At 46.3% G+C, this 25,381-nt stretch overlaps 1 protein-coding gene across 14 annotated transcripts in view; it reads right to left on the reverse strand.

Annotated features, from left to right (window-relative positions):
- Positions 1 to 17,732: 17,732 nt before the first annotated feature.
- mask (multiple ankyrin repeats single KH domain) overlaps positions 17,733 to 25,381 on the reverse strand; it is a 214,186-nt gene continuing 206,537 nt past the window's right edge. For 13 of the 14 annotated variants that reach the window (XM_075684659.1, XM_075684624.1, XM_075684584.1 and 10 more), the window contains 2 exons: positions 25,096 to 25,209; positions 17,733 to 18,081 (listed from right to left, as the gene is read on the reverse strand). In XM_075684659.1, the coding sequence (XP_075540774.1) occupies positions 18,049 to 18,081; positions 25,096 to 25,209 (147 nt within the window). In that variant the 3' untranslated portion in view covers positions 17,733 to 18,048. The remainder of the gene's footprint in view (positions 18,082 to 25,095; positions 25,210 to 25,381) is intronic. The other variant, XM_075684614.1, reaches the window with a different exon arrangement.

Genomic DNA, 25,381 nt, shown 5'->3' on the forward strand with positions numbered 1-25,381 from the left:
ATTTCTTTGCCACTATTGAGGATGTGACCGAGACATGGTCTTCTCTTGCCTCGCATATATAGAGAGGGCAGCTCTCCAGATGCGGCAAAATCATTGCCGTGATCTTCTTGCACACATCGTTTGTGCCGGCACTGCGATGTCGATGGCCTTCTTTACTTTTACAAGAACAGCTACAAACTCGGGCTTTGGGAACACCAAACCCCCTCTAGTTCGGTGGTTAATAATAAGTCCCATCACTGGTGATATTGATGGTCCCGAATCATTCAGTCTTGGGCAGGCGCTGCACATCCTTTCTTCTTCTATCGCCTTCACGACAAAACCGGCGACGTATGCTACTGCAGCGGTTTCCACTGTTGAAGGTGGCCGCTGCACTGAAAAAGAAAAGGTAAGAACAAAGTGCACATATCAGGACTAATTAAGGAATATGGAGCTCCAATCCCGGCTTGAAAAAGTAATAAGCTCGAAAGGCTATTATAACTGCATGCGCAATACATTAAGTCTACCTACTTACAGGGCATCACTTTCAAGGGCGCCAGCAAACTGTTGACATCATCCACGAAACTCGGTGGTTCGCAAATGCGAAAAAACAAAACGGTACAGAAACTATATATTAGTGAGCGGCATGAAAAAGGTGCAAAAGCATGGGGAAACAGCACTAGCTTGAAAAACACATTTGTTAAACGGAGCTGGGGCTTATGCATACCTAGGTAGGAAATCGCTAGTTACTGCTGACACATTGCTTTGATCATCCGCAATATCGGGTGGTTCAGACAAGCTGAAAAACAAAACAGTGCAAGAACAAGAAGTTGGTTACCACTATATGTGGTGTACAGAGGTAAAAGAACCAAAGGAAGCGCGCGTCCTTTTTGAAAAACTGACATCAAATAAATGGTGCTGCAGCGGATGTGCATACCTGAGTAGTGCACTACTGGTTTTAGCCGAGGTGTTCTGAGGAATGCTCGATGTGTCCAATCCTGAAGATGTCCCGCTCGGCACAGCTGGATCAACTCTGCTCAATTGGGTTGATGTAGAAGCACTGTACATGCTGGAGAACAAAAAAAAAAATGAATACAACAGAAATGACATCAGAAGGAAAAAATGCCAAGAAAATTTTCTTGCATGCTCAGCACAGACTAGCATTAGTGAACAAGTGAAATTAAACCAGAAGAACTTGATATACAGTGAAATACACTTAATTTTGTAGCAAAACTTGTGTGCTTACCTCATAACACTCTGACCATTTCCCACATTTGATGCCTGCGATGCACACAGGATGCCAGTCCGCAGTAACTTTTCAAGGGCGAAGGTGACAGCTCTAGCGTCTAGACAGTCATTGCAACCCGCCATTTGACGCAAAGCACTGAAGAGGACCTCAACCGGATCACTTGACAGATTTCTCGTGAGGACATAAAAGAACCCACTCTCCAGCAAGTACTTAATACAAAGAACGGAAGACTTGCTTGTGAGCAGCAGTGCCTCGTAAGTTTCTGGGCTTAGGAATTTTTTTCCACTTGATTTGCAGGCACTGTGGAGACTCTCAAGGTACTGCGGGAATTCGTCCCCAAGCCAGTTCAAGCGTCCATCTGTCGCACAGAAGAAATGCATCTGGTCGGGCTTGCTTCAGTGCACGTGGGCTCTGTTGTTGGCCACATTATGGATATCAAACCAATTTTGGATTGCCTTCATGAACTGCACAGTTGCGCCAGCATTTCTTAAGGGCTCAGCTCTTGGGTGATAAGTAGGGAACTCCATAAGAAAGGAAACCGCAGCAATCACCTCATCCGAGAAAAGCTGCACTGCCCTCCCAACATTCATTTTCTCGAAATTACTCGGCTCAAGGTGCTTTTGAGTGAGAAAATGAACAGGCTTCACAATCTCATTCTTCTGGAGTTCATAGAGCTTCTTTATGAATAATCCCGTTATTGAAAGCTTCCATCAGTCATTTCGCCTTCAAGAAAGAGATTTCGCACATTTTTTATGATGTGACATTGGTCGAAGGACAAAAATAGTGGCCTGCTTGGGTCACATGGGCGATTGACAGCTGGCTTCAGCGATCCATTAACAAAATGGCGCATCATAGTCACATTAATTTTGTGGTTGTCTGTAACGATTCGTGCTACATGAAGACCACACTTTTCGACTTCTTCGATCACATGCTTTGTCAGTTTGTGCAGCATTTTACCACTTAGCTGGTTCGTGAAGAAGAAGCCGCATGGAATTTTGTAAGACGTTGACAGCCCTGCAGCCACAAAGCACAACACCTTATTAGCAACTACAACATTGCTTACATTTTCTTGGCTGATGGTGTCAGGCTTTGTTGTTTCATGACCAAAAAAAAAAAAAACAGTCCATTTTGCGGTCATATATGTATTTTGAGCTTATGGCCATTTCGTCAATAATTACTGAACACATCTTTGCTTGCTCTTTTAGCTGCTTGACTTCTTGCATGAGACACTCTTTCATCAGCGGTGTGACTCCACTTTTATTGTTAGACTTCCCAACATACCGGAGCAAAGTATTTTTTGAGGGTAGCTTCAGAAGGCCTCGGTTACGTATGTAACGGTAGGTCTTTGGCGATAGGTAGTATAGGACCTACACACTCCTTCACAAAATCCGGTGACCAAGAAGGATGCTGCCTTGAAGCATTTGCTAGCTGCTCAACTATACAGTCTTCCAGACAAAACTTTGCCGTGCCCACTTTTTGCAAGCACTTCCTCAATGCAGATTGCACTGTGTTGGACTTAGAATCATTGACTTTTTTCAGCAACCTTTCATTCTGTGTGCGAAGTTCTCGTATTGCTTTATTTTTCCTGAAAAGCTGCACCCTCAACCGGTTTATTTCTCTTACATCTGTATGTTTATGGGGGACAATATAATCACTTGTTTGAGTAGCACATTCAACTATTGAAGTAGCTGGAAGATGATTTTCATGGTCTTGAGGATTAGGCTGAAGAACTAAATTCAGTGTTTGGCTTTTTACAGCAGGTAAGAGCAGATGGCTGCTTTCTTCATGGCCCTCGGTTGTTTTCACATTTTTCTCACTAATGCAGTTCATTGGACTGAGAGCATCATTTGTTTTAGAACTGCGCAAGGTGGTTGCTCCCGCTCCAACTTTCGCCGTTTTTTTTTTGCTAGCTGCGGCTGCATATAGCTCGGGTATCCAGGAAAAACACTGGGTACAGTAGTCCGCTTCAGACACCGGATCTTTGCGGATTCAAAACGGTAGTCATTGCCCAAGAAGTACAAAGAGCAGACGACACTGCTGGCGGACTTATCATTCGGAGTAAAATCTTTCCTCGATATAGTTTTCAGCCATGCGTGCCGGAGCGTTTCACCAGTTGGGAATTTGTGGAAGCTTAAGCCAAACTTTTCTTTTGTGCTGGATTTGCAGCATGGCACGCAGCAATGTGGCATGTTCCTGAAAATACCGGAAATAATCTATGAGGTCAAAGTCCCTGATTATCAAAATAATCTTTTGTCTGAATCGAAGTGACTCGAACAAAGCGATAATACATAACACATGGCTGATAGCAGCAGAACCCCTTCAGCAGCAACACTTGAGGACTGGGAAGCCTACTCCCAACATCACTCAAGTGCCCTTGAAGCTACACAATGTAAAAAAATATAAAAGCCATGCGTGGAAGGGCCCCGAGTATATAATTTGTCGAGCACGAGGCTAAAGAAAATGGACCTTGAAAGACAGATCGAGAAGACAGTCAGGGGCCACGTTGAAAGAAAAGCCCGCAAACAAAAAGGAAGACGAGCGTTGCAGAGGCAGCGCTTAGGCACAGCGGCAGCTCACTGGCCAGAATAGATATTTCAAGACACGTGCAATGCGGCACATCAAGTCATGCATCAACGCAGCCTTAGCTGCGTCTCGATCGTATTATGCTACAAGAAACAATGTGAACCTGATTTAAGGATATACAGAGACGTACCTTGATTTCCTTGCGGTTTCCTCTGGCTGTCAACACATTTTAGAGTGAAGCTGATGCCAGGGTGTGCACGTGCACTCTCCGATGTATTCGCTTCTCCAAGCATGTGCCATGCCGCCGCGCCGTCGGCAGGAGTTAGAGTTTACAAACTAAATTAGATGTATTCGATTTAGCTTGTGAAATTATACAATGAACGTACGTGCCTGTGACACTGTCAGTAGTTAGTTTCGTCCTGCTTGGAAACATTCAATAGAAGCCGACGGCGGTCCACGATGTTCATACCCAAAAGCACAAGCTTGCCTCATTCCGGCTCGAAGTGACAAAATGTTTCCTTCGTAGCTCGCTCCGCGGAAGGGGAAAAAAACAAAACAAACGCGTGCATAAGCTCCCGATAGACGCGCTAAACTGCTGCCCACAATCGTGTTCCAGCAGTAAACACGATCGGCTTGCAAAACAACCACCGGCTGCATTACTTCGCACAACATAACATTTTATTTTCGTTCTTCGCAACCATTATCTCCGGCCAGAAAGTATTTGTACTTCAGTAAACACTCAACCCGATGTGTCACCGAATATGAAGCTCTTCCAACACGGCGGCCTTCCCGCGACGCAGTCGACTTGAAAGGTATATGGCGGTGGCCGCTCAATGTTGCCAGTCAAATTCCGACCTTTGCGGTACTCTCAATTTTTTTCCAGTGACTCTAGGCAGGAGTAGGGTGCCTCGATGCGCGCGCTCCCTCCTCCGTAGAGGGCGCGCGCATCGAGGCACCCTAGGCAGGAGTTAGAGTTACTGTATGTGCTACCGCAGGTAGCTACCTACGGTAGCATATACAGTAACTCTAGCAGGAGTTAGAGTTACTGTATGTGCTACCGCAGGTAGCAGAGTTGCGCGTCTGTTTTATCACGCCGCTAGCGCCTCTATTGGCAGAGTGTCATCACGTGGTAGCCAAGCAACCGTGCATTGCGGAGAAGCAGATGTTCGGGCCAATTTTTGTATTTCCCGACGCCGCCGCTGCAGCGAACTGGATTGGCACAAGTTATCGCCAGTCAAATTCAAATCCAATCCGGCCGATGTTGCCGTTCGCTATCCACGTGCGTGCTAGCTGCGTAGCAACAACGCAACGTGCGCAGCGCATCTCACGTTTGTTTCGTCGGCCTGCCTCGTGACACCTTACTGCAGTAATTGTTTTTCTTCTTTTGTAAAACTAGTGAAGGGTGTTCAGGTAAAGACACCTGAACAAACAAATTTTCAGCCAACTGCCTATTGCGTCAAGTATGTATGAGATGAAATTGCTTGACTAACAGCTACGTGCTTTTTGGGCTGTGCTAAAAGAATTCACAGCTGGAATATTAAAAGCTACTGCAAGTCTGGATTTTTTTAAATAATGGAAGCACGTAGAGTTATACAGAAGATTTAGCTGGAATTACCAGTTTTCTGCGTGTGATGCACCACACTGCTTTCACAGAAGTGTCGTAAAAAAGCCAGCTCACATTTTCATGATTGTGCACTGCTTGGGTTGTTTCTGAATATGAAAGAGGTTACTACTAAGTAAATATATTTAATCTACTACAGCTTATGTGAAGCAGGATGCAAGAGGAATGAATGTCGTCATTTAACATACGGTAAGGGCCTAACTGTGTTTTGAATTATTCCCTTTAATGTAGCTATGTCAATCCTGTGAGAAAAACTTTCGCAACACTCCCACAGAAGGCTACTTTTGGAATCCCTGCAGTGAAAAGGCACATAATGAAATCACACTTGCAGGTGTAGCTGATATCCATTGCTTGCTGGTAGATGGATATGTTCCTACACAAGATCTAATGGGGTACCAGAGTCGAAATAGCAATGGTTCGTCATTGATTCACCAGTAATATTTTAGACTGGCTACATGTTGAGAGCTATGGCACATAAGCAAGTATGAGCCTCATTATATTTAGTACAGTTCCCTTTGTAAAAGAGCGCCACTTGATAAAGCTCACTATATCAAAATATTTGCACGCGCATATACTAGTGTTTGTTTTTTTCTCTGAAATTCGAATTGTGATTTTATTGCCAAAAAAAGAGGTAGTTGCGGCTCGGTGCTTTTTGTTACTGTTTACATGCTAAACGAGCACTGCTCTGCTCTTTTCTCTGCGTATTTATCTCTGTTGAAACAAAACCTGAGTGCCAAGCAGTATTCAAGCGAAGGAAACTCATTAAAGTATCCGATTGTTTACCTCAATTACTAAAGTTTGTCCAGTTTTAATACGCTATCTTATTTCGAACCTTATACTACCTTGTGAAGTAGCTTTTTCGCACGAAAATTTTGTAGGATTTCCGGAATCTATAAAATAACATCACCATATTCCCTAAGTTTATTCGGTGCGATCTAATCGTTACCGTCGCGGTTCACGAATGCTGCATCTGATCGGCGTATATAGAATACACAATCTATTCTAGATACGCGAGTGCCCATACGTTATTAGGGCGGAGAAAGTGCACAGGTGAATGCAACTCAAAAAAAAAAAAGAACTAATATACGCGCTGCATCTTACGCCGGGCGCTAAAAAAGGGCAGCGCCTTTTTCTTCACAATCTAATCCAGTCAGCTGTTTCGATGCGCTTTGTTTGCGATTAGGCGGAAAAGCGGTGCACAGCGATGCAAAAGCGCCCACGGTCGATCGACGATACGCTAGGCATGTCGCCTGCAAAAACGGAGTGCGGCTTCGCCGCATAGACTTGGTTGCTTCTCAGGCAAGATGGCGGACCTACGCGCAACTCTGCTACCTACGGTAGCATATACAGTAACTCTAGCAGGAGTGGGAGAACAGCGCCGCTCTGCGGCGCGCGAGGAAACTTCTCCGATTACACCTCTCCAATGGGGTGCGCGCTGAATGGGACGGCCGGAGCAAGCCCCGCCGTGCGCGCGTGATCGAGGCGGCCGCGTTAGCAGACAAAACCACATCCTGAAATCGGCCGCTTACGCGGCAGCAGCTCCTTCCTGCTGCTGCCGGCAGGCGGCGGCACAAGTCTGTGCCAGGGCCGGCTTTTCAGACGCCATTTTTCCCGTGGGCGTCTTGCGCTGGATGGATGGATGGATGGATGATTGTGGCTCAACCCTTTGAATCGGGCGGCGGCGGCGCGCGCCACCTAGCCTTTAATGGCTCTATATGCATGCATAGCTATGTATTTACTTCTTTACTTTTGCGTTGATATTGTCCACCAATCAGATAGCCTCCGTTTAGTTATTTCTACCTGTTCAAAGTCTATTCTACTTTCACTGTCTTTAAAACCCAAGGCTTTGAATAGCTCCCCGTTAGACTCAACTGCAGGGTGAAGTTGTTTACAAGCAAGTATCAGGTGTTCCACCGTTTCCTCCTCCTCTCTACACGCCTCGCACACCAAATCTATCTCCTGGTATCTGGCTCGGTATGTTTTAGTCCTCAGTACACCTGTCCTGGCTTCGAACAACAATGAGCTTCCCTTAGAGTTATCGTAAATATTTTCTTTGGCTATTTCTTGCTTAAACGTCCTGTATGTCTCCAATGCCGATTTGGTTTGCATCTCTGTACTCCACATACCCCTCTCTGCCTCCTTAACCTTTTTCTTGACAGATGATTCCTTACTTGTTCCCCCGCTACTGCCCAAGTATTTGCTTGTCAATTTTCTAGTTCGCTTCCTCCACCTCGTGTCAACATTCCTCGTGTATAAGTAACTGAGAACCTTCCTAGCCCACCGAATTTCCCCCATTTTTCTCAATCGCTCCTCAAATGCTATCTTGCTACTAGCCTCTCTGCCCTCGAAAGAAGACCATCCCAGATCCCCCTGCACTCCAAGATTTGGTGTCTTGCCATGTGCTCCCAGAGCGAGCCTACCCACACCACGTTGCCTAATTTCCAACTGTTGCCGGGTCTCTGTTCTAATACATAGAACTGCATTGGCAAAAGTCAGGCCTGGTACCATTACCCCCTTCCATATCCCTCGTACTACCTCGTACCTATTGTAGTTCCACAGTGCCCTACTCTTCATAATCGCTGCACTTCTGTTACCTTTAGTCGTTAGATATTTTTCGTACTCTGTCAGATACTCAATGCCATTATTTATCCACACCCCAAGGTACTTGTATTTATCGACTATCTCCAGCGTGGCCTCCTGTATCTTATACTCGCCGCAACTGTTATCATTAAAAATCATGACTGCTGATTTTTCTTTGCTAAACTTCAAGCCTAACCTGTCTCCTTCTGTACCACATATGTCCATTAATTCCTGCAGATCTTCTGCATTGTCAGCCATTAATACAATATCATCCGCGTACATCAGTCCTGGTAATGACTGTTCAATCAATTTTCCTTGCTTGAGAAATGATAGGTTGAAGCCGAGTCCGCTTTGCTGTATTTTGGCCTCTAGACCTTGTAGGTACAGCATAAACATCAGAGGTGACAATGGGCACCCCTGCCTAAGCCCCCGCCGAATCATCACAGGCTCCGAAACCTGCTTTTCCCATTGTATAATCACCCGGTTACCTTTATAGATATCTTTTAAGAAATTGGTTACTCCATCTTGCACTCCTAAAGTTTCCAGAATGCCCCACAAGCCCTCTTGAAGTACACTGTCATAGGCTCCCTTGATGTCCAAAAAAGCCAGCCATAGGGGTCTGTGTTCCTTTTCAGCTATTTCAATGCACTGTGTTAGCGAGACCAGATTGTCTTCTAGCCTCCTATGCTTCCGGAACCCATTTTGTAGCTCTCCAAGTACCCCCTCGTTCTCTACCCATGCCTGCAGTCTGTCCTTTATAATCTGCATAACCACCCTGTAAACCACTGACGTCACTGTTATAGGCCGGTAGTTATTTATGTCAGCTTTGTCCCCCTTTCCCTTATATATCATTCTCATCCTACTTAGCCTCCATTCGTCAGGTACTTTACCATCCACTAGCATTTTGCTCACCACCTCCCTCAATGATTTCTTAGATTTCGGGCCCAATTTCTTTATTAACATAATTGGAATACCATCGGGGCCTGCCGATGTGCTACTTGGTACCCTCTTCTCCGCCCTTTCCCACTCTTTTTGTCCAAGCGAAAGCAGTGGGTTGACCGGGCTATCCCTCTCCGACTTACTGCATGTACCATTTGTCTGTTTTGTAAATTTTTCCCTCATCATGGTTCCTATATGCTCCATTGCCGCCTCTCCTTCTAACCGAGTACCTTGAGCTGTTACTATATACCTCTGCTCTAGGCTTGTCCTATTACCCAAGGAGTTCAGATGTTGCCAGAATTTTCTAGCTGCCTGTTTATCTTTTTTATTGCTTATTTTTGACAGCCATTGGGACCCTTTTGTCTTGATTTTCTCGTTGATCAAATAAGATGCTTCCCTTTTGCATTTTATGTAGTTTACCCATTTCCTCTCTACTTCTGCTTCAGGTTCTCCCTTACTTTTGGAATACCTGTGTTCCCTGGAGGCTTCCTGACGTTTCTTTATGGCCTTCTTAACCTCTTCATCCCACCAGCTCTTGAGTTTTCGTATCCCTTGCCTTGTTTTCCTGACTCGCGCCTTACCTAGCTCACGCTCAAATAGTCTCATTAACTTTGGGTAAGTCCAATCAGTTTCAGTACTCTCTGATATTTCCTCTTCAATTTGTTTGGCCGCTATTTCCACTTCGTCTTCTGAGTAAAAAATCACATCTGGCGTTTCCTCGCGCGTCGTTCGTGCTTTAGTTTCCCTCTTAAAACTCAACTTGATACGTTTGTGGTCGCTACCTATACTTCTGGAGCCCTGTTCATCTATAATCATGGCTCCTAATCTATCGTACATCCTATGTGACATCAACGCATAATCTATTGTCGAGTGTCGACCCCCTACCTCCCATGTTATGATCCCGTCACACTTTTCAGTAGAGTTACAGACAACTAAGTTAAGCCTCTCACACATATCCAGCAGCATGTTACCTGTGGAGTCTGTGTACCCATCCATATCTTCAACATGCGCATTCATGTCTCCTAATACAATTACTTCACATCCTTTTCCTAGCTCATTGATGTCCGCTGCTATACAGTCCAACATTTTTTTGTTTTCCTCTTTAGCATTTGATCCTGTCCAAAGGTATACAAAGCCCAGAAGTGTTTTCGCCCCTGCTACTTTTCCTTCTAGCCATAAATGCTCCTTGCATTCTTCTTTGACCCTTTGCCAATTTGTATTTTTATGAATGAATGCTCCAATTCCCCCACCCTTTCTGCTACCCTGCACTCTGTTGCAATATTCCCATGCATAATCAGGGTTACAGGGCGGTTGTTCCATGTCCCTAAGATGTGTCTCTACAAACCCATAAATCATTAAGTTCTCCTGCCTTAGTTGTTCTTCGATTTCCTCCCATTTTAGCCTATTTCTGCCACCTTGCATGTTAATGAACCCTATGTCTGACTTAATTTGGCTCTTGCGCTTATTCCTGTCACCTCTCCTACAGTACCGATGTTCGCGTGTTTGTGGCTCCTGCCTCGAATCGTCCACGCCTACACTGCTTCTTTCAGGGCTCTGGGTCCCCCTAAAAAAGCTGTTGCCTGGCGACCCATCCTGCCCCCTATCCTTTTGCCAGTGGCACCACTGTAGTGAATACCATCCTGCACAAAAGGTCGGAAGCCGGTTCCGTACACGTCCCTGTTGACCTCCATCACGCTGTACCCGAGTCGTCCGCTCAGACTCCTAATGACCCGATTGGCCTCAACCACCCTCCTTTCTACCTGGTAAGCCTGGCCCTGGACCTCTGGGATAGTGCATATGGTCGCATGCACCCTCCCGGAGGCCTCTCTAAGCTTACTCAGCCCAGTCTCAATGTGCCTCTCAAGGTCCTGGCTTCTCCCCTTAAGCACGTCATTGAGCCCAGAATGCATAATGACCAAGCTGTCGCTCTCCGTGCTGACCCCAATTACTTCCCGCGCCTTGGTCATTGCTTCCGCCATACCCTTGCCCGCTTGCACCTCCACCTGTACTCGCCCGTCCGCCTTCACTCTCGCCATCACGCCCTGTTCGGCCCTCCCCACATTGGAGTCCCCTATCACCAGGACCCTTCTACGTGCAAACCGTTCGACTGCAGCCTGTGCCTGCTGCCCCTCCCTTTGCGCCCGCTGGCGCCCCTGTGGCTGCAGCGTCGCCTCACTCGGGGCGCGTTGTGCAGCTTCACTATAACTACGCCGTTTCACCGGCGGCGAGCTGATGACGGCTTGCTTTGGCTCCCTGCCTCCCACTTCGCCTGTAGGGTCTACCCTACTTTCCGAGTTTTTGCCAACACTTTGTTGTCCTGACCCGACCGAGTTTGAGGTATGTAGCGGCGCCTGGTGGTGGCGCGCGAAACGTTATCTGGGTAGTACCGGCTTGGGTAGTATTGAGCCCTGGCTGTGGCGAAGCACGTTTCTAGCCCGAGTTTTGCGTCGATTCGCACTTTTTTCTGCCCTGTTGCAAGTGCAAAAAGGCTCGTCACTTCTCACAGACCACGCTGACCACGCTGCGAGCTAGCCGCAGCCTATAGTTTAACGAAAACGGGCTCTCCGTGAGACGTAATGCTGGAAGCAGAAGGAATCGGAGACGCTGATCTGGAGAGACCTAGCTCAGCCTCGAAAAAGCGTCACCGTAGTTACTTCTGCGTCGTGGGCTGCCATGAACAAGAAGGCCTGAATCCCAACATCAGATTGGACCGTTTTCCTTCAAGGCCTCGCGAAGCGGAGCGTCGGGCGCGCTGGATAAGCGAAACTTCGCGCCATGCTGCCTGCTTCACCTGTCTTGAAGCTTGCTTGATTATCTGCATTCCAAAATTTGGTCTTTTGCACCTACAGTCCCGACGGCAGATCGACATAGCATCAGGCATGGCTTGTGATTCACGATTGGAGACCCGGCCACAGCGACAATTAACAATTCGACTGGTGTGAACTGGTGAAGTGACCAGATGTGTGCTAATGACCACAAATGGTCGGGCTGATTCGGCGACAATTTATAACTACCCACTACGAGCAGCATAGGTTCGAGAGTTAAATGTGCTCATCCTTGACCTCAAGCCAGCACGTTGAGGCAGCACAGCAAGGCAGTATTGATTACAGCACATCGATGTTCGAGCGCTGTCATTAAATTAAGTTACGTCAAGCGAGCAGCGCACGAGCTCGCGCTGCAGCGCGATTCGCACGTACGTTAATTTACTGCGAGCTCATATGCATTGCATCAGTTATTTATCAGTTGCTAAAGGGACAGACGGCCGCTACTTGTCTAGCGGCATGTAGTCAACAAATATTGCAGGAGGCCCGCCGTTTCGCGGCATGTCGAAACACCGCTACTGTCGCGGCGCGTACGATCGTGCGCTCGAGCAGTTCGTACATCGCGGCATGCTGAAAGACCGCTGCCGTCGCCGCGAGTACCGTCGTGCGCTCTAGCAGTTCCGTACACGTTTGCTTATCGCTGCTGTGAATTCATTTATAGCAAGCATTTCCTCGCGTTTGTGCGCCTGAACCTAGCAGCGCGCAAACCTTACCTGAAGTTCAACTTCGCCGCTTATTTCTTGAACGGCGTACACGTATTCGGCGTTGCATGATCTATTGCCTTTACGCAACGTGCCACCCCTGAAAAATCTTCGGCGCCTGATATTCGCTGCAAGCCGTGGTACAACAAAAGCGAAAGTGGCGGGTCCATATTGTAAACGTGCTTTCCGAAGCAGACTACTGAGCTTGGTACTACCCAGTTCAGGACAGAGGGCGCTTTTTAGCACCATTTTTGCAGCGCCCCCTGGGCAATGCAAGAGCCCCATAGGCGAAAACAGTTTCTCGTTTTTGTCTCAAAAAACGGGCGACTAATCGTGCCAAGTGTTATGCTAAACGAAGTCGACAACAAAATGCGATCGTTCTGCAAAACTTGAGCAACAGTGCAGCGGTGAGTGCAAAATCTTTTTTTGAACACGCGCAGCCAAATATTCACGACACTGATTATGCGTATTAAGTATTAATCGAAAATCGCGTTGCAAGAAAACTTCATTTTATTGGATACTATTATAGCGCTTGCGATCCGAGACAATCATCATTAAATTTTTGGCACTCGATATGCTTCATTTCATTAGGGCCCAGGACCAGACCTCTCAAATCCTGGCAGTCCAGAGGGCTCGCGAGAGGGCCGTCAGGTTCCACCTGATGGTCCCCGAGTGGGCCTAGCCAGGTGGCGAATATACTCGCGTCTATTGTGGACCAAATAAAGTTGTTTCATTCACTCACTCACTCGACATGCTAAGTTGACATTCAGAGGCGGCAGTCGACAAAAATACGAATGCTCAATGTTTCCATGCAAAATTCGCGTGCCGAGTGCCAAATTTCACGAATATCTTAGAACACAAGTGCTCTAGAAGTATCCAACAAAATGGAGTTGTCTTTGAATATGACTGTTTCAAGTAACTTATATAAATGCATCCAATAATCACAAAAAAAAATATTTTCATTATGCATTTACTGAGCCTATTTGTCGGCAAAAACTGTGTCCGTCAAAATAGGGCACAAACCTCTGCGCAAGCCTCTCCCTCCCTCATTTCAATATCTAACAGATCCTCTAATTAAAATTGATAGTTTAACCTAGGTCCTTCAGTTTAACTTTCAAGGCCCTGTACACGCTCCTGAAGGGTCTAGGAATGCTGGTTAGTTTTCCATACATGAAGCATGGCCATGTGGTTAAAAGAAAAAAAAAAGGGGGGGGGGGGAAGCTACCATCCACCGCTAGGGCACATGTGAACAAAGTTAGCGATCACTGGCAATAGATGAGCACCTTTGTTGACCAGTGTGCAGACAATTGCTTTGTTGTTTTCCATTCTCCGACACACATGCACACACAGCATTTGTGCAGAACCAGACATTGTGCTTGCTTTCTGAAACATGTAAGCATTTCTACAAAGTCGGGAAAATGTATAAAAAGATTTCAGCTGCTGCAGCTGTAAAAACATACATGCAAGAAAAAGCCAGTATTTCAAGAATGTCCAAAAATCCAATCTTTTGTTATAAGTGCATTCATTCCATATACGATTACTACTTGCAGTGTCTAGAACTTCCCAATGAATATCACCACTTTTGGCATGCAGTCATACACACAATTGACAAAATTAAAATCTAGAAAAGTACTCATTTTTAGTAAGCTGCTAGTACTCAAAAGGCAGTAAACAGTTATCTGTTGGTATGATGGGAATTCTCTTATCACAACACAACAGGATTCCCATCAGATTTGAATAGCACCACTATCATGCAAATATGACATTCAAACACTTCCTTAATTAGATGAAGAAACTGCTTTCTTCATTCCCTGCGACATAAAAGAATACTTAACGAACTGGCGTTTAGAATTCAAACACAGTTACCCGTGGCTGAACATAACACCCAGATCACTCATCTCGGCAACATTCCGAGAACACAGTAATTAGAGGTGTGCACCAGCAGAAATTCCAAACCACAAGTCCACCGTAATTGGGCCTGGTCAAACAAGTTTCCTTTACTAACCAGGAGGATCATTCTATCTAGCAACATGGGAACAATAGATATACTGTGCATTCCTCTGCAAAGGTCGCACCCCTAAATATGCATCCCAAAATATCAAATAAAAGCATTTCAGAGTTTATCCATGCATGATGTGGGGTCTCAACCATGGCATTGGGACATAGAAACGAGAACACGGCAATGCAAACAATCACAAGGGTATTTCTTGCACCTTCCATACACCAATGCCAGCTAACTGAACGACTACCAATACAACAGGCCGACGGGTGATGACGAATCGAGGAAATTAGACTCATCTTGACAGGACAGCGAATGAATATGTTCGCCCCCATGCTGGGACACCAATGCCTGTTCGTTTGCGTGTACAGGCACGCGAACAGTGTCGTGCTTGAACGATCGAGTTCATCCACCCTGGTGCTCTGTTCCGAAGCGTTACTCGGGACGGTCCCGCAAGGCGTGTCGGCGCACGCATGATACATCTGTGCAATTAGCCGGCCCCAAGCCAAAGAGGAGCAGGCTACTCCCCTTTGTGCCCGAGTAAACCCGCCCGTTAGGTGGCATTAGCAGCACAATACTCGCACCACCTCTCATACTAATCTGCAACTACACTGACCACCAGCGGTGCCCAGCTACACGGGCAAGCCGGATTACAGGAGATGTGAGAGCAATGCAGGCAAAACATCAGTTGTGGGGACGTTCGACTCGTGCATCCCCACTACGAGCACACCCCTACCCTAGGCATGCCTATCCCTTCCTGCACCACATGCACTGCACTATTTCCACCAGTGCATGAAGGTACGTCGGGTTCCCATTCAGTCCATTTTGGTGCTTCAACAGTTGGTAGTTTGTTACGACGCAAGTTCATTGACCAAGCATTACTGTTGCCACAAGCTTTGCATCTTAGTACCCTGTGGCTTGTGCTGCTTTCTGGCGGCAGCACCTGCTTGTGGGCACAGCCTTAGGATGTGCAGAGAGAGAGAGAGAGAAAACTTTATTTTATATATTTAAAAATAACTCGAAGTCCATTTGTGGAAGTATGGTTCACTATGAAAGCTTTGCGAGCGAAGCTCCATATTAAGTTGTTTGGCAGACGCAGTACTCAAACATCGCATCCTTGAAGCTGATACTTTCCCTGGAATGTTTTTAGTGCTTGTCATTCCCATAGTGAACACTTAGTGTTACCTCCCTTGTGCATGCATAGCACTTGTGAAGGCGCTTGCAAGTGGTCAGGGGCATCACACACTCTTTCCACATTTTGTGCAGCGAGCTTTTGTTGCCAGAAACATACACATGCACTATTGAACAATCCATTCGATGACAGATCTTTTTTTCATCATACAACCCTATCAATGGTGCAACGTCCACACCACCATCCAATGATGGCTTCATGTCTGAACACCATAATTCGGTTAAACCATATTTCAGCTGCTCCAGTGCTGCGGTTTATGTACCAGCAATGACGAATGAGGCAGAAATTAAGCTAAAAGAAATACTTTTCAAGGCTATCGAACATGGCGGCAAGCATGTCTGTTTTTCAATACATATTACATCAGACTCCTCTGGAAAAAAAAAACAAAGAAAACATGCAGCATTTACTCAACAATACATACAGAAAAACTGCGGTTTTGACAGCGAACATATATAAATCAAATTTTTGTGCAAGATCAGTAAAACAGACTGTGTCAGGCTTAATTCCACCACTTCTGCATTACCCTGAAGTTTCAGTGCAGGCACTGCACTTGTCGGTGGAGTAGCAAATGTTTGCTTAGGAAGTGCGAGGGTACTCTGGGCATTCCCCTTCCTGCCTATTTGAAGACTGGCACAATAAAATATGTGCAAAGTTTGGCAAGCAGGCTTCCCCACACATCTTACTGGCCAGAAGTTAGAAGGCTAAGCTCCAGCACTGCTGAAGCTGCGACACGCATTTCGGAAACCTGGATGGCAGGGACGAGCCTCCCAGTTCACACGCCGACACCTTAGATCCTTGTTAGGTCAAACGAGATGTGTGGATAAGTGAACTTGTGGTTTTTGCATAGCATCTATTCCGATGTGGAAATAAAGTATCATCATCATCAGTAGCAGCAGCCTATTTTTATGTCTACTGCAGGTCGAAGGCCTCTCCCAGCGATCTCCAATTGCCTGTTTTATGCTAGCAAATTCCAACTTGCACCTACATATTTCCCAACTTTATCATCCCATGTACTTTTCTGCCATCCAAGAGTGGGTTTCCTTTCCCCTGCCACTCACCTGTACTAATGGTCCAACGGTTATCTACTACCCAACGCATAACATGGCCTGCCCAGCTTCATTTTTTCTCTTAATGTCAACTAGAATACTGGCTATCCCCATTTGCTCTCCGATCCACCGTGCTCTTGTCTCTCAATGTTAAGCCTAACATTTTTCGTTCCATCGGTCTTTGCATGGTCCTTAACTTGTTCTCGAGCTTCTTTGTTAACCTCCAAGTTTCTGACCCATATGTTAGCACTATTAGAATGCAGTGAGTGTACTCTGAAGTATATAAGCTCACTATGCCATCACTCACTTGATCCATGTAAACATATACAACCACTCATTTGTTACATTTTCAAGCTGCATTCTCAACAAAATATGCATACAGAGGTCTACCTGAAGTCCTTACTCTTCACATTACAGGCTCAGTTTAGCTGGCGAGAACATTACGAGAAATTTCACCCTTTCTTGGCAAATGATGCATTTTCGAATGGGCAGCTAACAGGGCAGAATTTCTTAAAAGATGACAATGCTACCCGGTCTTCCATTCTAATGTACACTTTTTGCCTACAATATTCACAACAAGAACACTCTTGGCAACACACTCAGCACTTGCACCTTTGAGCCAAGTCCCTCTATGGCTCCCTGCGACTTCCAGGTGCCAGAGGTGGAGCTTCAAGTATTAACAGTCCATTGGAACACATGGACACCAAGGCAATTATAACGCAAGGATTAATTTCGCTCAATTCTATTTTTTGAGTAATAACATAGGTAGGGCGCCACACAAACCACTGACAAAGTGCTAAAATGATTATCATTGGAATAGAATTATTAGACGATCCCAACCCAATACTCTTCAGAGCAAGTTTTTGGCCTTCAACCCTGCAAACAATCTGTGCACTGTGGCGAGACCCTGAGCGCAGTTGGGTCAGTAGCTTTCAAACTTGGCCTGGGCCAACTTCAATCTTGAGACGTAGGACAACTCCCAAGCTTGTGTGGACCTCTAACAGCAACCGCTATGACAGCCATGTGCAAGCGTTAGTCAACAGACTTCGCACTGCACATGGTGAACACACAACTTTTGCACATGTGGTTTTTTTGAACCTGCTTTTATTTTTTTTATTATTTATAACAGCGCTGCAGCATGCCCTCCCAAGGTTTGCTCCTCCAACACCGGTGGCTTGTCCGGTGGCCTTTCTAATCTCTCGCTAGTGTTGTCTCGTGTGTGCGTTCCATGTGTGTGTCTGGCACGCTTGTGTGTCTGTCTGTGTGTGTATATATATATTTATAATATATATAAACGGGTTCCTTCTGCTCCCCTCCCCCAGGTTTGGGGGGCTTGCTGGGCCACCCGATCTGCTGTCGGGATGGCAACGGCTACTTGTGGAAGGGACCGCGGGACCAAATCACGTCTGGTGGTGCGTCCAGCTCTGCCAAGGCTGCAAGGAAGTGCCACCGCCAACACCGTGAGCAGAGAAACATTCAACACTGGGCCTCAAAAAACAATGCACTCCACCCAGCAAGATGTCACCCCATCCCCACCCTGTGAAAGGAAAGGTGTCCTTTGCCTTCAAGGGTGGAGTCAGGTATTAGACCAAACATTTCTAAAATCTTTACTCTTGGAATTATGGTGCTGCGTAGTTGCAGATATGTGTAACTTTATGTGCTTATTCCAAATATTACCGCAATTTTTGCTTATCTCATTTGGTTGTAACCCTAGGCAAGTTTACTTTACATAAAAAAAAAGTGTAACTTCCTCGGCTTTCAGTAAACAGGGTTATCATTGGCTTCTAATAAGGTGCAGCTTCTGCACCTTATTGCTCTGGCCATCCCATTCGTATGCTCCCCAGCAGAAAAAGCGTAATGCAGCGCGGGCGCTTGGTGCTGTTAGCCGAGGGCTCTGCTGCCCGTGGAGTTGGCCATAGAAGGCAGACCGTGCGAGACCTCAATGTGTGTATTGCCTCTCTTTTCATCTGCTGTGGAAGATTTTGGTAGGATAGATTCAGGCAATTTTCGGCTTTGCTTCGAACATTTTGACATTTTAACCGTTTAGTCTTTTTGTGCGTTTACATTTTTTTGCCCCTTTTTATATCCTTATCCATTGATCATGCAGTATCTATAGCCCGTACTTATGTTTCATTAGTCTTTCGAAACAAATAGTGTGTTAACACACTGTCCATTGTCTGTGAACTGGTAGCTTATCATAGATGGCAGAGTTTAATTGTTATCTACCTAGTTTTTTTTTGCATTGCGTTAATTAAGCAATTAATGTGGCAGTTTTCGAGTTTGCACGCCAATTCTTTAGTGCGACGAATGTTCGTGTGATACTTGCTAGTATCTCTCCGTGCGCCCTTTTTCCAGTTCTTATTATTTTGTTGCGTTTGCAAATGTCTTTGTTACCCAATGCTTTTTTTTTCCCTTTATTGAATAACACTTGTTTTAGATTGATGCGACTGTAGCATTTCCCCTTACTAAGTGCCTCCCTAAAGGCATGTAATATTCATAAATAAATACATAAAAAAATAAAATAAACGTGACATAAGCAGACATGCGGAAAACGAACTAACTAGTATTTTTGTGTTTGAAGTTAATTAAAATTTCAATCATTACTGTTTTTAGTTATGGTAATGCCTGTTGGGCAGCAACTACATATGTGAATAAATGAGTAAATAATTGCATTTCTTATTTCCCACTTTTTGGTAACGATTTTTCGCTCTCCATCTTTCAGACTGCGGCATGCAGCAGGTAATGGCACACAAACTCATGCAACAGAACACACAAATTTTCTTTATTCAATCTGGAAAAAAAAAAAAGCATTAAAGGTTGGCGCACCTTAGCTGAAAGAAATATTTGGATATTTGACTTTGGAATGGCATACTTAAAGGGCCCCTGAAATGGTTCGCACAAATTTTGTAGACGCGTAGGGTACAGCTTAAGTAGAACATTCACACCATAATTTAAGTGAAGAGTTACATATCAATGGGGCTGCAAGTTTTACCCTTCTCCCTAGCCATGCTTTTCCTCCTCAACTCGTTCGCCGAGCGATCAGGGCTAAGCTCCACCTTCACTGGTTCTGCGTCACAATGCGACGTCACATCGTCCACTTCCGGTTGTTTTGGAGCCTGCTCCTGCCCGCGTGAAACCTCTCCGCTAGCCACTTGGCCGTCAACCCCAAGCGAGAGCTATCGAAGCAGCGTGCACTGCAAGCATTCTGTCGCAGCACCGAACGTGTCTGGTATTCCGGTAACCACACACTAGCTGAACGTTTCGATGGAACGGTGGAGGCATAAACTCAAGCTGATGAAGGACCTTTAGCGTAGACGTACGTGAGCTGCCGGCTTGGTCTCCACGGTCCAGCCACACGTTGGTGCAGAGCTTAACCAGCCAAAGAAAGAGCTAATATTGTTCTAACCAAGTGTAAAACATTTTAACCCTTTGAGGGTCACTCACGCAAATAATGCAAAATCGCGCCGCGAACAAGTCCGAAAATGGCCGATGCCGTATATTTACGGCGCCGTCTGTACGTTTAAAAAGCGCGCCCATTTTCTGACTTGTTCTTTTCTGTCAAGCGCTGCCACTATGTGGGAATACAGGGAAATTTTTTTCGCACGCCTCCCTCTCTATGTTTTCGTTGCATGGTTTGTTTTAGCGCTAGTTCGCTCCCACGCGTCTATATAGTGCCGCCCGCGCATTGGCGCGTGCGCGGGCAGGTGGCGGTTTGGGTTTTGTTTTCGCAGGCGATTTTTTGCAAAACTGATGGCTATCTCGTTACTAATTGCTCAAAGGGTGACCGCCTCTTTCTCGCTCATTCAGTGCTCACAGGGGTGCGCATAGGAACGATGTCGTGCATGCATTTCCGCTGCTTTTTTTTTTTTTTTTGACACTCGCGAAAACTAATTGCCTCTGGTTGGTGATAAGACGAAGATTAGCGGAAGTTTGTGACACATTTTGCTTTTTTGACGGGCACACAACCACAGTTTTCTTGAGTGCAAGCACCTACGCAGTTCGATTCTGCTATGGATGTACATATTAGATATTAGTGTAAGAGCAGGAAGATTTGAGTCCTGCGAAATATTCTTGTGTGCGCATTTTCAAGGCCTTGAACTATGTGTATAAAAATGCATCAAATTTTTAATTCTTAGAATATATTTTGTTACTGCTACTGTGTGTGGTTGAGCTCTATGCCACCAAGTGGCTGCACCGTGCAGACCATTCACATTTGCGCTTCTGTTCATTCCGTGAAACGACACGATAGGGGACATGGCCAGGCCCTGTCCCCTTGCGCTTGCGTTTACCCTAATATCGGACTCGTGAAACGCTATTGGTGTAAAGTGACGGCCGCAATCGCACAAATCCTGGTGCCGATCGGATAGCGGCAGTCCGATGCACTGGAGCCAGTTCATTCGTCTACTGGCTTGCAGAGGGACACGATGTCGCAGCTTGACATATTGCCAGTTATAACATTTGCAGTCCACAAAGTCGAATCATAGCGCTCGCGAAAGACAGAGTGACACTGACGGCGGAGCTCTCGTCAATAATGGAGCGCATTGAAACACAAGCAGACGACACTTGCTCTGTGCCAGAAGTGCTTAAGTGTACTGAAAAATTGTTCTTGTGCATTCTCTTTATGTTACTTTCTTTTTACAAAAACAAATTAACTAACATTCCAACTATTACAAACATCATTTGTTTACCATAAAGTTGGAAAGATTATTGATCACGCACCCTGGTCACCCAATCAGATAGCTGGCCCCACTGACGTCATATGGGTGATTTCAGTCATATGGGTAGGGGCGGCATAAAATTCCGCTGAGCAGTGTGCTGCGATCGGCAGCATTGTGCATTGTTAAAACCTTATAATAAATTACACGCATTACGCGGAGCACTTAGATGCATCAATTAATGATCAGAAGGACCTACTCTAACGACTCGGTATGTTTGTAGAAAATCGTCAATATCGTTTCAGGGTCCCTTTAATCCTTCTAGTTAGGTTTGTCTGTTTGCTCACAAAGCCAATACTAGATACATAAGAAACATACAATGTTTCTAGCACCGTCAACTTTTGTATGTTTTTCATGGTGAAATAACCTGCTTACTACAATGCCCCAATGCTGCATTATTGGTTATAACGATGAAGTCTGGCTGCTGGGTGTCTGAGCCGAAAGGCAGTGAAATGCAAAATCCTTGAAAAGAAAAAAAAAAAGAAGAAGAAAAGAAAACGAGAAATTCAAGGTGCTGCACGATGGGCCACTGCTACAACATCCGCCGCGCACTCATTTTCCAGCCATCTTCGTGCGGCTATCTCCCATCGCCCTTCCGCCTCTCCGAGCACGAATGGGCTGTGCCCATAGCTCTACGCCGCCCCACCCTCTGAAATGCGAATGGACTGCGCCAACTGCACCGCAAGGAGATTGCTCGCCTGTTGCTCGCCTGTTGCTTGCTGGCTCCTCATTCAGCACAGTTCTGCAAGCAGCTTAATCGCTTGCGTTTGTCTTTGTTGGTTGCATCGAAATCGTTCCGGGCCATGCGGCTTCTCAGCCTCGCTTGACTCGCCGCAGAAACGGAAGATGGCTGATCCGCCCGCTGATCATTTGCAATGCACCACGTTGCCGGTGAAAAGAAAGGGCACGGCTATAGATTTAGAAACTAAGTGCTTCTAAACTGAGATGATCGTTGCGAACGTGCTTGCATCAGGTAGCAACGGCGACGACGGCAGCGATGACACGGCCGGCTGCCTCAACGTTGTCCTTACACGAGGCCCGGCAGATAATTCACTCCCTCCAGGGCTTCCTTCTTGCGAGGAACCTTCCGCTGCACTACGTGGAGCCCTTGGATGCCTTGAAGAAGGATGTCGGCAAGCTTTTCACGTACAAGACAGACTTTTCTCGAGCAAGCCAGTGAGAACTACGTGGCGAGATGCTTGTGGCAATCTCTCCTCAGCGTTTCTTCTGGATCTCTCAAACTGACAGGCTGCCGGAGCAGCCTTCTCGCAATTTCTAAAAGGCCCCATTTGGGGCCACCAAAGCGATGCTTCGGTGGTGCTCGCATATCGCTTGCCACCTGTGACGCCTCTTTGCAGTTGTTATAGCAGTGCCATTCTTTAACATCGACAGCCGTGGCTTGTTACACGCGATCGGAGCGCCCAGGAAGCAGTTAAACCAGAGTGAATACAAACAGCAGCCGGACAGAGGAAGATGGTGGGGAGGGGCACTGGCCTCCCCACCATTACAGTTCTCACATCAGCTCTGCCATCCCCTATTTTGATTTTTTTTTCATGAACCCGGTTATAATAATTATCTGTTATAACAATGGAATTTTCGTGACACTTGACTAATAATAATAGTCAAGTGCCACGAAAATTGGTTTCGACTGTAAATCTAAGTGCACGGGCGATTGCAGCATGTTTCTGCGGGTGGATCACGCTGCGTCTTGCTTCATGTCGTCACAATGGCGAAATGCACAGATGAATGCAAACCCCGACACCAGCAGGCAAATCGTTTAAAGCTTGGAAACCAATTCACCCCAAGACGACCAACAAACCAAAACCAAAAAATTGCTAAATACAGTGTTTCGGGCACATGGTGAACTCTTGTAGATGTATTCCATTTCTACATAACAACAGCAATGTAGTGGGAGTATGTTAGCACACGTCTCGTCTACTTCGGCTGCGACTGTGAATGGCATGGCTGTGCGCGGCCAGTTGGAGGTAATTTGCGGCGGGTACAAAGGCTAGGCAGGCTGAGGGCTTTCTGTGCACTGTGTTCTCACGCGCCTAGTTCATGTCAAAGTGAGAGGCAGCATGAAGGGCAATTCGCTTGCTGTCGCCGCTCTTCATCATGCCAGCCTTGCGACAGTGAGTGCTCGCAGTCATCGGGTGAAATCTGTTCAAGTTTGACCGTGCACGCATGACACCATGCTTGTTGAACTAGTTAAGCGAATGTTTACTGCAATTTATACGTCCAACAAAACCATGGACCTTGCTTCACGTGTCTAATACTTTGTGAACGGAAGGTCTGGCTGAGAATTGGTATTTGTAGTGACACTGCCATAGTACGGCTCAAATGTGGAGATGTACCCTGTTAGGAAGTCAGCAAGCACCAAACAGTGCACGCCCTTCCTTTGAAGCTGACGGTACTCTCATTAATGCAAATTTTTGGCATGGCTTTGAAATGCTCACAGCATTTGGCATCAATACCGTAAAAACCCGCATCTAATATGAACCCGAGGTGACATTTTTGGGATGCGAAATGGAAAAAAAAGTTTTATCCGCGTAGCTAGGGAAACCCGAGGAAAACATTTATTTAAATTGCACTCCGCACTTCAGTCGCTGTCTTCCTCAGCTGCGCTCTATTCGGATAGTTCCTTGTGAGACATCTTCCCAGAGGTACTCATCCTCTGTGCCATCGAGTGCGTTCGAGATACCGCACTTCTTGAATGCACGACACAAAAGGTTCTCTGGTATGCTGGCCCATGAGTCCACAATCCGCTTGCATAGCGCGGCTGGTGAAGCCAACTTCAGCCGCCCGGTCGGTGTCACTGCAGGCTCACCTGAGCGCATCCAACCTGCGTAACACTGCTTGACCGCGTCCTTGAATGACTTGTTCATGCAAACATCTAAAGGCTGCAGCTGAGACGTCATCCCAACCGGAATAATTACGAGTTCAGTGCTGGAATCACGCAACAGGCTCTTCACTAAGTCGGCCAAATGGCAACGAAATGCATCCAGCACGAGGATGGACAGGAACGACAACAGTGCGCCGGCCGCCTATACCAGACGGACTTTATCCAGTCAAGCACAAGATTCTCGTTCATCCAGCCTTTCTCATGGCATCTCTTGACCACATTTTTTGGCAGCTCCTCACCTTTAGGCACTGTGTTGCGCTGGAAGACGACATAGGGCGGGAGCTTGCGTCCGCCTGCCGTGCACGCAGACATGACGATAACTTGCATTTTCGCGTTGTCAGTGGACTGGACATAAACTTGTTTAGAGCGCTCTTCGTGCATGGTGAGGGGCGATGGCATGTCCAGATAAACCGGCGTTTGGTCAACATTGTCGATTTGTCCTAGCTGGAAGTTCTTGGACTTGCGCAGTGAAATAATGTGGCACTGGAAAGCCACAAGCAGCTCTTCGAATGATTCTGGCAGCTTCTGCGAAATCAAAGTTCGGCGGCATAAGGAAAACCCAGCATGGCACATGTAGCAATAAATCCAGTGCTTGCTCGCTTTCAAGACGGAGCTCGGTAGCTTTTTTTCTCTCTTGCAAGCTCCTTAGCTTTTACCTACATAAGCTCCACGCTCACAGCTAGATGCGCGGCTCACTGTTGGCATACGAACTTCGTCAGGGCGAGTACGATTTCTGGGAATGTCCCACTCTTCGGGCTGCGAAAGCTTCTTTGCATTCCGCTGCACACGAAAAGGGCTTCCTTCTGTCGACGCTATTCGTGAATGCTTACCTCGTTGACGCCAAACTGCCTCCCAGCCGCATTGTTGCCGATGTCCTGTGCGGCTAAAATAACCTTTCTTTTGAAAGCAGCCGAGTACTGTTTCGTGGTCCGGATATCCTGGTCCTTCAATGCAGAATAAAAAAAGATGCATTTCACGAAGCGTGGTTTGCACATGTGCTGTAGTTACGCAGCAGTAACGAAACCAAGCTGTAGCCACGCAGCAATAAGGAAGCCAAGCTGTAGCCATGCAGCAATAACGAAGTCAAGCCATAGCTTTGTAGCAATAACGAAACCA

This window comes from Dermacentor variabilis, chromosome 1 (assembly GCF_050947875.1).
Source record: "Dermacentor variabilis isolate Ectoservices chromosome 1, ASM5094787v1, whole genome shotgun sequence".
NCBI classification, from domain to species: Eukaryota; Metazoa; Arthropoda; class Arachnida; order Ixodida; family Ixodidae; genus Dermacentor; species Dermacentor variabilis.